The 12,401-nt window shown below is 50.8% G+C and overlaps 1 protein-coding gene across 9 annotated transcripts in view; it reads right to left on the bottom strand.

Moving 5' to 3' along the window:
• BCAR3 (BCAR3 adaptor protein, NSP family member) overlaps positions 1 to 12,401 on the bottom strand; it is a 206,287-nt gene that overhangs the window by 23,452 nt on the left and 170,434 nt on the right. For 4 of the 9 annotated variants that reach the window (XM_073810880.1, XM_019919797.3, XM_033863369.2 and 1 more), the window contains 2 exons: positions 5,933 to 6,061; positions 3,052 to 3,494 (listed from right to left, as the gene is read on the bottom strand). In XM_073810880.1, coding sequence (XP_073666981.1) covers positions 3,052 to 3,494; positions 5,933 to 6,061 — 572 coding nt within the window. The other 5 variants (XM_073810893.1, XM_073810921.1, XM_073810914.1 and 2 more) reach the window with 4 other exon arrangements.

Here is a 12,401-nt window from a genome sequence, read left to right as displayed (position 1 = left end):
TTACTGATGGAGGCGATTAGTATGTGACTCTGCCGTGGGCTCCGACCCTGCGTCCCCAGGACCAATCCAGTTAGGTCCTAGGCTGCCTCCTCTGAGCCTTTCCATCCTGTTGAGCAGATCAGGGTAAAGGTTTCAAGATACTCTCAGGAAAATCTGATGAACTGGAATGTGTACTTTTAACGGTGCCTAAAATTACTTACAGACCCAGAAGGAAAGACTTGTGTAACTAACATGCATTCTCCACCGGGCCTCACAGTGCCACGGTTAGGAAGGAAGCTGTGGGGCAGTTTCCATTTCAGTGCAAATCTCAGCGTCCCCCAGATAACCTGCAGGGTTGCCCGAGGAGTCTGTCCTATGCATCTAGGAGGATCCCACAGCCAGCCTCCTCGGGACGACTTGGGAAAAGGGACTTGGCGGGGTCACCAAGCAGCGGCTGCGAGGCACGGAGCACAGCCGCACAGGGAAAAGGTGGAACGAAACAAGATCAGCTAGCATTCCTCTGTCCCTTGCCGATCCAGACTGGGAATTTCTCTAATTAGCACCAAAGAACAGAATTTCTCTTTTGCTAAGACAGAAAGCACTGCACCAGCCAAGTCGTAATGAACTTTAATCGGCCTCCCCCTCTCCAACGCCCCCGACAAGCTTATGTTACAGACATCGCCAAGTTCTTTCCTACCTTTGCAAGCACCAAAGAAATAAAACAAAACAAACCACCCCAAACTTCCAGCAACAGAGAAATTCCAGCAACCCCTCAGAGATAAAGCAGGGCAGAGGGCAAATTCCAAAAGGCAGTAGCTTCAGCGAGGCGATATTTAAGCAGTGATCACCGCCAGCGGTCGGACACCAGGGCCCCATCACCGGCCCGGAATGCAACCTGGCAGAGCGCACGCCTATGCCGGCGGCGGGTAGCCAACCAGCAGGCCCGACGTCAGGGAAGGTGTGGAGCCGCTGACGCGGAGGGGCAGGGCTTCGGGGCATCTTCCGTGCTGAGCCCACGCCACCCCTACCATTAGGCGTCTCTGAGCCTGCAACCTGTGCCAATGGGTGACAAGGCTTAGGGAGCTCTGCTCTCAAAGCGCAATCCGAAGAGTGGCTCTGTTAAGTTTGTAACGTCGACTCAGTGACTTTCTCAGCCTTTCTTTTATTTCTTATCTTTAAAAAAAAAACACAAAAATCTGTATTTTAAATCCAGGCTGCTGAGGGCTGACCAGGCGGCCTTCCTCCCCAGCACCGTTCCTGGCAGGGGTTCTGTGGGTCATCCTGGCTCTGTTCACGACACTGACTGCCTGCTCACCAGTTCAGCAGCCAACCCCCGCCCACCACCAAAGAAACAGGAGAGGCCCCCTTTTAATATTTTAAGGGATCTCACTTCCGATCTTATTACCATGAAAAGGAGAATTTCTAAATGTCAGCTCCTGCCTCCTTCCCTGCAACTGCCCTGAGTCCTGCATTCTACTGCTCTCCAGAAAACAATAATTACTAGGATTATGAACACTCACCTAGCACTTTCTATGGGCCGGCACTGTTCGAAGCACTTTGCAGATCTTAAACCATTTAACCCTCAAAAGCCCCACCTTTCCAAAACACGGAGGCCCAAGGCAGGTAAGTAGCTTGTCCAGGGTTGACCAGGTCAGGGGTGGACCAGCGTTGGAGGGCAGGCGGCAGGGTCCACCGCCAGACGCTGACTAACATCTACCAGAGCTTCCTAGGAGCACACAGCCGTCATTCGTATTACTCAGAGTCCTGTATTTTGCTTCTGAATTTTTGCAGTCTAGAGATTACTGTTTATGACATTTCCTCCTGGCCCAGAAAGAAAACCAGTGAGTGGATGAAAATGTGTTGTGCAAGCTTGGACGCCAGGGAGCCGGAGAAGGGGACCCGTGTAACTGAGCGGCCGGGACCCTACCATGCCTGCCTCTTGCCTGCTTTCCTGTCCTGACAGCTAGATAATAGGCACAAGGCCTCCTCTCTCCATGAGAGACAGGTCCTGTATTAACACAGGGCGCACCACTCATAGTCGACAGCGGGGCGCCTCAGCGCGGCCTCCGCTTCTCTGAACTCTTCTCCCCGAGATCCCCCGAGGGTCAGACTGCAGCCCCCGGGCTCTTGACGCCTCCTGTCTTAGGAATCTTGTCTGTTCCGACCTAGTCAACCACCCTCTCCCTTTGGACCAAGGCTTCATCTAAGCCTTCAGGCCTAACTTCCCTCCTGAACCCCAGAACTGTTGCTGGACACTGGCCCTCAGCAAGCCCACAGTCGCATCTCAGATGGAACAATTGGTTTTTCCTCCGAAGTCCACGCTCTCCGGTCCCTCCCGCGGTATCTGACTTGCCCTTCTCCACCTTCCCCTCATGCAGAAGAGCCTGGGGAAGGCTGGTTCTGAGTCTCCTGACCCTCGCCCTACCCCACCCGCACAGCCTGACCCTCCGCGGCTCACTAGCTGCTGTCCCTGCCCTCCCCTTCCTCACTCCTCTCGCACAGCGCTGTCCCGTCCAATTCTTAGGACATCCCGTCCCCCACATTGAGTCTCTGAGGCTCCTTCAATCCCCTAGCCTGGCATTAAGGTCTCCCCGATCTGGTGGGGGTCAGTCACCTCCCTAAACCTCCCCCTGCCAGCCCCCTGCACAGCTGCACCCTGTGTTCCAGCTCCACCAGTTTCCTCACTCCAAGCAACACTCGCCCCTTTTCTAACTCTACTCTTCTGCTCATGCTGAGCCCCCTCCCTCCCTGGGAATACCCTTCCCTTTGCAGAATCTATCCACATTTTCCCTAGCCTTCAGACTAGCCGGAATCCTTACCTCCTTCGCTGGGAGGTCTCTCCCGGTCAGCCGTCCCCTTCCTCAGCAACTGCCTCATTTATTTTTGGCACCAACTCAACTGGGAACTAATCACGCACTGCCTTGTGACAGTTATTCCAATGACACTTGACATTCTTCTTAATGTCGTTCATGGTTCTTCTGCTCCTGGGGGAGCACGCCCGCCTAGCTAAGCCTGGTCCCGGCCAGAGGGTCCCCCACACTCCCAACACCGACCCAGGAGGCCCTGACCCACCTGAGGAGGTTGCCCCTGGGCAAGCTCTGCTCTCGGGCCTGGGGGCTGCCCATGGTGAGGCTCAGCCTCTTGGCCACGTCCGGCCTTCCATCGACGAGGCTGCCCTCCTGGGCCTGGCTGGGGGAGGTGCCGTACTGCTCCTCCAGGCACCGCAGGGGCACCGTCCTGTTGATGGGCTGGAAGATGATGGCTCCGCTCTGCTGGGAGATGGGCCGCCGGTTGCCCACATAGCAGCGCACCAGGCCGGGGATGGAGTCGAAGCTCTCCATCTCAAACTGGTACTGCACTCGGCTGTAGGCCTCACTGAGCCGCAGGACCGTCCGGCGGATCTTGAAGTGCTGAGGGAGGTTCTTCCACTGGCAGGTCAGGACAAAGTTTCCGGGGCTGGACAGAGAATCACGAACCAGGAAGTCACCGTCTCGCTGCACGAGGTTTTCTGACACCTTTGGGACAAAACGGTGCGTGAGGAGTAGGCAAGGCAAGCTGAGCTGCGCTGCTCCCCACTTCTTTGGGCCAACAGAGGACAATGCTATTATGTCTCTTCTTCCTCAGTCGGCTCTTTATCAAATGCCAAATTCTTAGAAGACCCACTAATTCATTTAAGAGCTATTTGCTGATCACCTACTATGTGCCAAGTACTACTGTAGGCACTGCGTTTACAGCAGTGAATGAAGCCCACGAGAGTCCCCGCTGCCTCAGAGCTTCTGTTTTTAGTGGACAGCTTCTATTTTAGTGAGGACAAACAAGCAACAGGTACGGTATGTCAGATGTTGTCAAGTTAAGGAAGAAGTAAATCAGGATGAGGGCTGTCCTCTTAAATACTGTGGTTAGGAGGGTATCACAAGAAGATGATATTTATGCAGACCTGAAGGATATGAAGTGATGGAAAATAAATAAAATTTGTGTCTGGTGGGTCTGATTCTCCCCCTTCCCCCAACAATTGGAGGAGGGTGTTTGTTGTCATCTACAAGTCACCCTCAGAGCCCTCTCCTAAGACACCCCTCTCCAGGCCTGGTCGATGGGGGAGGAGGATCCACATGCAGGTGGAGTCCAGGCACTGTGGAATCGACCCTTGAGTGTGGTTCTGGGCACACCGATTACTCTGGAGGGCCTGGAACAAAGAGGGCCAGGTCTCTCATCTCACAATGTTATTGGGAAGATTATATACCTGCATACATACTATATGCAAAGCACTAGTACAGTGCCTGGAACATAGCAGATGCTAAAAAAATCACTAGCTATAATGATGCTGATGTTTATAATAAAAGGAGAATTTATACTGTGTTGTAGTATGGTTGTTCCTGTAGCTAACCTGCCTGGGTTTGCATTCCGGCTCGTCTGGGTGACAAGTTACATGGACAAGTTACACTCAGTTTACATCATCTGTAAAACGGGGATAATATCACCTACAGGATAGCTATAAAGGTTTAAAGGACTAGAGTGTTGGCTATAACTATCGTTATTATTGTCACAGTCTTTAGTTATACAATCGGGAGTGATGTATAGCTGAACATTTACACTCATGGCAAATGGGAAACAAATTTTATGATCACGATAAGGAGAATGATGGTGGTGACAGACACCAGATTTATAAACTTTGATAAGTTTTCTAGGACATGCCAACATTTGATCAGCTAGCTTAGAATAGTATGCTACCATGGTTACCTTAAAATTGCATCTTAGCCTTAAAAATGTTTTCACACAGAAATTCCATTTCTTGGAATTGAGCCTGAGGAAATAATCATAGTCATGAACACAGTAGTTATCTGCAAGGATGTTGGGGAGAGTGCCCAATACAGAATGCAGAAAGCATACAGTGGACACAGACAATGGAGACTGGTGTAGGAGAACATTTCAGAGCAGGAGAAAATTCCCAGGAAATAGCATTAAGGGAAGAAAGTGGGCTGCAAAGTTATATGCAGCATGAGCTCATACTTGATTTGGAAAAGTCTGGCAGGATTTATATCGAAATGTTCATAGTGGTTATCTCCAGAAGGGAGAATTACAGGTAAGTGTTTAATTTTCTTCTTTTTACTCTATTTTCTACAATCGATTTTGCACTAAAAGAAGAAAAAAAAAAACAAAGTTAGGATCAGGATTATTTCTTTGATGGTGCTGAGAAAGCTGCTACGTTAAAAAAAAACATCCACAACACGATGCCCTTCCCTCACCCTCAGCCACCCCTTTCCTGTCATGTTGTCCTGCATGACTGGTCAGATCAGGTTACAGTGAAAACCCAAGAGAAACTCTATACCTCAATTCTGCACTTATTCTATTTTTCAGTTTCTATACTATTAAATACAAAAACATCATTCACGGCTATGGCCCAAAGGACTATCACACAAAGTACATGCTGGCCATGAGACTGTGGTCGCTGGTATGATTCCTCTTCTTTCCCATCCCCCGGGCCAGGGGCCGGGGAGGGGAGGGATGGAGAGTGGAAAAGTGCCAGCCCCACTAGGGCACAGGCGGCCTTGTCGCTCTGGGTCACCCGCCCTGATGATACCCCCTCTTCACCTGAAATTAAACCGCTGCCTTGAGAAGGAAGCAGGCTCCACGGGGTATGAGGCTGCAGGCAGTCGGCCAAGAGTTCAATTATCTGAACAACAGCCCAGCCTGATATTCCCCTAGGTATCACCCTGCGCGGCTGCCTCCTGCCTGCGCCTTGTTTACAGAACCACAGAACAGCTGCTCTCCCTTCATCCACTCACCGGCCACGGGGAAACGTACTTTGGATTCCCGACCTTAGCTCTTCTCAAGGTCTCCTTAGAGACGCGCCTACGTTAAGTCACCACAGGCCACCCTGTAGTAGTGCGCTCTGGCTGAACCGGGGCTTGCGCCTGGTAGCCTTGGGCGTGTGACCCTGCGCGGGGGCGGGTACCTGTCGGGGGATGCGGCCGTGGTACCAGGCATGGCTGCGCAAGTCCTCGCTGCTCAGCAGCAGCTCCTCTTCCAGCTCCTTCTTCAGCCTCTCCTGGGTCCTGTCCATGATGTGCCTCTCCTTGGAGAACTGCAACACAGGGTCACCAGTGATCTCCCAGCCTGCTGGGGCCGCGAGCCCAGGCCAGCCGGCTGGAGACGCCAGCCTTGCGGTCGGCTGCTTTGCTGATCAAACCAGTAGATGCCCAAAGCCCTGGTCAGGTAGAGGAGCCTGGATAATGATTACAGTTAGCTGTGAACTTTCATTTCTCTGGCTGGAGAGAGAGTGGAGTAAAATTTTCACCTGCACTCGGGGACTATGATAGGAGAGTAAGCCAAGCCGTTCCTTTTATCAGTCTACTCGGGTAGCAGCTGAAAACATGGGGAGCAGGGCAGGGGGCGCCAGGGAGAGATGTGCCAGGCCACCCAGAGAGCTTCCTCATCCTCCTTCAGAGCTGTCCTAACACAGAGCTGGGAAGGACAGAGTCCCAGCCGGCCCATGGTCCCAGGCCTGCAGGACAGTGCTGCCCAAAGTGCAGTCCCAGGGCTGTCGTGATGGCTCTGAAATCTTTGCTACTGGCAAACTCCAGTTCAGGACCGAGTTTGCCTTTAGAAACGTTTAGAGCAATTGGACAGAGTAATGCCTCTTGAATCTACTAACAGAAGTCTGAGTTTGTATTTTGTATGTGATTTTAATTTCATTTTTCTGCTATTTCATTTTTTACGACAGATTGGAAAAGGAAACTTAAATCAAAACAAAGAACTGGCTCTTCACCTCAAGTAGTTTGAGAATCACTGAATCTAGGTCACTGCACAGCGGCCGGGACAGGAGTTCTGGGTGGGTAACACTTGTTCCGGGTTTAATTTAGAACCCACGCCCACTTACAACATGTGAACTGAACTTGGACACCTGCCTGGTTCCCAGCAAAACCGGGCTCAGGGACTGTGGCTGAAGGTCATATGAGCAGGAAAAGGCTGTGTCCTTGTGTTTTCTCAACTTCCCCAGCTGGGCCTCAAAGGCCTGTAGGAATCACAAAACTGTCCTCATCACACTGCCCTGCACCTTAGCAAGGAAAGAGCCCCCCAGACCTCTTCCACTCAAGAAGAAGAAAAAGACCTGGGATTTTATAGCTGGATTCTGATCCTCAGCCCACGAGGGCACTGGCCGCAGAATGACTCCCGGGCTGTTTTCAAGGTGGGGTTCTGGCTTACTAATTATCTACTTCTCCCTCCACCTCTTCCCCACCACTCTTCTCACAGTGCAGGACCCCCCCCCCCCGGAGTGTTTGACAGATGAGCTGAATTCCTATCAAAGAGATACTGATGTTGGCTGCCCACAGCGCCCGCAGGCATTATTAGCATTGATGTTTGACACTGTCGGCTTCGATCATTAATTATGTACAGGTACATCTGAAGACATTCTGAGTGCAGAATGTAGATTGTCAACCAGGCCGCATCTGCTATTTGTGTATTGTCTGTCTTGCCTCCTGCTAGGTAACAAGCTTCCCGAGACCAGAAGCCCATCTGCCTTCTCCCCTGCTGCCTTCGGGCAATGCCTGAACACAATGGTTACTGCATACTCACTGAATGAACAAATAACCCAATGTCTATGACTTTTCTTAGTTATGGAGGTTCTCCTGTTTCCTCTCAAATTATTTGAAGCCCTGGTTTAACCGGGCGGGTTGCCACACAGCTAAAGGATGACTGACATTCCTCAGTCTTTCTCTCTTATAGGGAGATGTGGCCACGTGGCTAAGTTTTGGCTAAGGAAGGGTAAACTGCCATGTTGGTGGGACTTCCAAGCTGAGATGTGATGGCCGGAGCTGCAAAACCATCCTGGATAATGAGGAAGAGGCCAAACCAGAGGAATAGGCGAGCAGAAGGCCTGAACGAGCCCAGGTCCCTCACAAGGGTGAGGCCAACACCCCGGCCCTGGACTGCCGGCCTCCAGGTCTTCCATGTGATCTTTTAGCTTTTTTAAGCCTGTTATTTTGGGTGTTCCTGTCACTGGCAGCTGAGCTAAATCCTAACCGATACTGTGACCCTGGCCTCTCTTCAGCCACCCTGACAGTCTGTACACCTAGCCTAAATCCCTTGTGCCGAGCCCTGGGTCCACTTCTTCTTGGTCTGAGCTCTGAAAATGCAGCAACCAGCAGGTCCTATCCTCTGTGTAACCCTCCACTGAAACTGTGTTCGCCCAGACCCCGAAAGCTATCCCCGTACTCTCCTCGCTCCCTGATAGCCAACACCCAGGCCACGTCCCATCCTCCACCCCCTCTCTCTTTCTCGGCATCTCATAAACATCAAAGGTCTTCTGTAGCATTTTATATGGGACAATCTTTTACTTCAGGTTTTGAGATAATATTGTTTTGCACTTGTTACCAAAAAAAAAAAAAAAAAAAAAATCAGTTCTCATTACTTCTGTCCTAACTCCTTAGAGGAAAGTCCACAGTTACTGTTCTCTCCCCCTGCAGACTCGGGAGCTGGGGCACTCTAGGGAAGTACCTAGAGAAGAGAGAAAAGATCCGTAAGACTGACCCTCTCACATAATCTGGGACAGAAGACCAGACTTCAGAAAATATGCCCTCAAGCTCTTGCATAATTTGTGAAAAGTTAGGGAGTTCCACAGTTGTCCACACTTGTATTTTAAATGGGAAGAGGAGAAGGGAAAGGGAGGGAGATGAAGAGGGAGGGGGTGGAGGGGGAGGGGCTTCATTTCAAGCCAGTGAGGGCTGGTTCTGCATTAAAAGGAGCCAAGGGGGCCGCTGGGAGCTTCTGCGTTTACAGATGATGTGGGCAATGTCTCCCAAACAACTGAAGAGGCAATTCAGAAGTCACCCACATATGGTCACTCTCATGATTAAAGAGTGGTTATTTGGGAGAGGATGCCTTCTAGAACTTTCACTTATTGTTTTAATCACATATATTAACGCAACTTTTATTTTTCCCAGGTGCCTATTTTATGACAGCTCCACCTTGCTGACTCTGATTTTGCCGCTGTAGGCAGGTACTTTGATGTGCTGTCAACCCCGTGGTTGGTGACGGGTGACCATATAAGAAAGCAGTTTACACTGAATGGAAGTGCAGTACTCACTGACCTTTGGACCTTATGTTCTTCAACTGCCAGAGAAAGCAAGAAAATAATTACAAATAATCGATCTCTCAAACAAATGCTATAAATATTACTAATGACCACCTTATAGTAACACAACGTTTTCTTCAAGCTCAAATTCTCTAACTATTTGCTCCTAAATTTGAACTTCATTCCTGGAAGATAAGTCTGATTCTTTGTTTCTCCAGTCTCTTATCTTGAGGGGAGGAGGGGGCAGTGAGGGGAGGACAGAGATGGAATGGGGTTTCATTGCACCAGCACGGGCCCTGGCCATCCTGAGCTCCACCACACACAGCAGCTGGGGCACAACCTCCGGAGGAAGGGAAGCTGCTAGGCTTTGGATCAAGAACATTCTGCCACAAGTCTTGCCAGGTTCATTCCAGGGACCAAATCCACCGACAGCCACCATAAGAGAAGGATGCAGGCTGGACACGTATCTTCTACTCCAAGTCTTGCCTGAGTCTGACCCATCAGAGATTTGAGAGCAGTCCTTTCTTTTGGGGGGGGGGGAGGTGTAAAAAAATGTGCTATGTATGTAAATTAAGTAATAAGTATACCTTGAGCAGGAAAGAAAGGAAAGAAGAAAGGGAGGGAGGGATGGAGGCAGGGCTTAGTAACTACTGTGTCACGGTTACCCACTCACATGGCTCCACTTCTAAAACTTCTTCCAGTCCCAGTCATTGGCTCTGGGGTCTGAGACGAGAGGTAGGTAAATGGATAACTACAGCAAATGAGGGGATGGATGAGGCCCACAACTGTCCAACCGAATTGAAGTTTAGCCAGAAAGTTCATAAATTACTATCATTGTTGCTTTTCATGGAAATCTGAGTCTAGCTACTACTTTCCTACTGCCAGCATTTTCACAACCCTGACGTCAACGGATGTGACAGCACAGTGTTTAAGAGCTCAGGCCAGCCTGCCCCCTCCATCCATAGGCCACTGTGCCACTCACCAGCTGTGTGGCTCTGGGCAAGTGACTTTCCCTCTCTGTAGAGCTCCTGGTCTGCAAAATGGGGATAATAACATATGACGACAGGTTAATAGGGATGAAATGGATCGATATCCATAAAGCGCTCATGACATACCGTGGTACACAGACCGCGCGAACTGTTCACTGTTTTTATAGGCCTATATCAGAATGCCATTCACCTGGTGAAATAAAATGAACAGTTTACGTCTGAGGTGTTTAAGGTCTGATGCACAGGCATGGTGGGTGGCTCAGTATTTGGGAGGAAAGCAGTTCAGGAAAGCAGCCTGGTACTTGTTTAAGTGCCCACTGGCTACCTCAATCCTCTGCAGAAGCCCGCTGTCCACCTGCCCCAGGCCCTCTGGTCTGGTTACACGGCCAGGACCAGTCCTAGCTTGCTGAGGCCGCCTCCGAAAATCACTCTAATCTGGAAGGAACATCTCTGGAGCCCCACACCGCAGGCAAGTCTGGTCTTGACAGGCTGGAATAGCTGGAGCCCAGGAGATGGTTGGAAAACACATTCTGGAGGCACAGAGCCAGCTCCACCGACGTGCTGGGAACCTCGATTAACAAGGAAACCCACATTTCAACAGTTCTCTGAGGAAGAAAAAGCTGTCCCGGCCCAGGGAGGAATGGAGCTCAGGGTCTCCTCTCGCGACGGCTGTGTGATGTGCGATCCTGCATTTCAAATCAGGCACAACAATGGGACCCAGACCCTCCGGAGGTTTGTGTTCCTAAGTCCGGGGGATGAGGGACGTGTGCTCACCACCATCGGTGGGAAAGCCCCAGAGCCGCTGTGGGAGACCATTGAGAGGATTAGGAAAAGATGGCATCTGCATTGTAACTAATATTTTATTCTCTCCCTGTGTGGAAGGAAAGCTTCCCAGTTCCCACAGAATTTTAAATTGTGCAAATCACCAAGAAAGACCACATCCCCAGGCTGGGAGCTGTGGATGGAAAGGAAAAGACTGCAGAGGCACCATCTTGGGGCCAACAACAATGGTGACCAAGCAGTTTGCCAACCCTCAGGCTGCTGGCGGGTGATGACAGGCTGGGTCCCTACCCTCAGGAGGGCACATTCTCCTAGAAGCCCACACAGGGAATAGTTTAACACATCCCTGAGCTCTGGAGACAGAATGCTGGGATCTCATCCCTGCCCCTACAGCTCCTTAGCCTGGGCAAGTTACGCCACCTCTTTATCCTTTGGTTTTCCCATGTCAAAAAGGCCCCATATGGTGGGGGGGGGGGTAGGAAGGAGAAGACGGGGTATCAGGGTTGGCCCTTGAGGATAAAACTTGAGAACAGTAAGGGTGCTTTGGGCATGTGAGCTAAGAGCAGGTGGGCCTGGTCAGATAAAGGTGCTGTCTGAGGAGGAGAGGGCTAGAGCAGGCGGAGCCTCTCCCCCTAACACCCCAAGCACCCGATTTCTCTCCCCAGGAGAGCTCCATCTTTTCTCTAAGTATGTGGTTCAAACCTACCTCCCTGGACATTGCTGGCTGGCCTGGCTAAGTCCCTGACCCAAGCTGGCCTCACCAAATTTCTTCCTGGGATCTTTCTAAGGGAACTGAGTGAAGGACACCCTACCTGCTTGTGAAAACGTCATGAGACTGGAAGAACGGAGGTTGCTTCACCTTATGTTGACCCGACTGGGCTGAGAGAATGAAGTCACTGTGCAAAGAGAAGAGAAGGAGGAGGTGGAAGGGTCCGAGCGGCACACACATCCCTAACCCCAGCTGATCATGTTAACTGGCAAACTCCCCTGATACCTCAGTTAGTTTGTGCTGGACTCCTGTCACTTGTGACCAGAGAAGTCCTGACCCAGGAAGGCAGAGATCAGACAGATCAGACAGAGGGGCACTGTAGACTGAGAGGTTAGACCTTCACACTCCAGACGCTGAAGGCCATTGACACTTTCTGCCCGGGAAGGCAACAGGTACAAAAAAAAGATGCTTCTGGCTGCGGTGAGCAGAAGGGACTGGATGGGGCTGGGGTTAGCGGCACGAGGCCAGTTCAGAGTCTTTTGAAATGTGCTGATGATGCCCAAATCCCCACCTCCAGCCTTTAGGGTTGCTGCTGTGGTAGGGATATTTACCAGAATCCACTTCAGAGCTCAGATGCCGATATGGATAAATGGAACTCATCTTTTCTGCAAAGCCTGCTCTTCTCCTTTCCCAGTCATTGGCACCTCCACTGCCCTCATTACTCAAACTAGAACCCTCAGAACTGGCTTCCACGGATCAAGAAATTCCTGATTATACCTCTCACCAAGGCCCATTCTAATCCCCGTGGAGGTCATCATGTCCTGTTCTCCCTGAACTTTCACAATATCCTCCTGATAATTTCCCTACCCCC

Source organism: Tursiops truncatus, chromosome 1 (assembly GCF_011762595.2).
Source record: "Tursiops truncatus isolate mTurTru1 chromosome 1, mTurTru1.mat.Y, whole genome shotgun sequence".
NCBI lineage: Eukaryota > Metazoa > Chordata > Mammalia > Artiodactyla > Delphinidae > Tursiops > Tursiops truncatus.
Note: the sequence above shows the minus strand (reverse complement) of the source record. Positions and strands in the feature narration are given on the sequence as shown.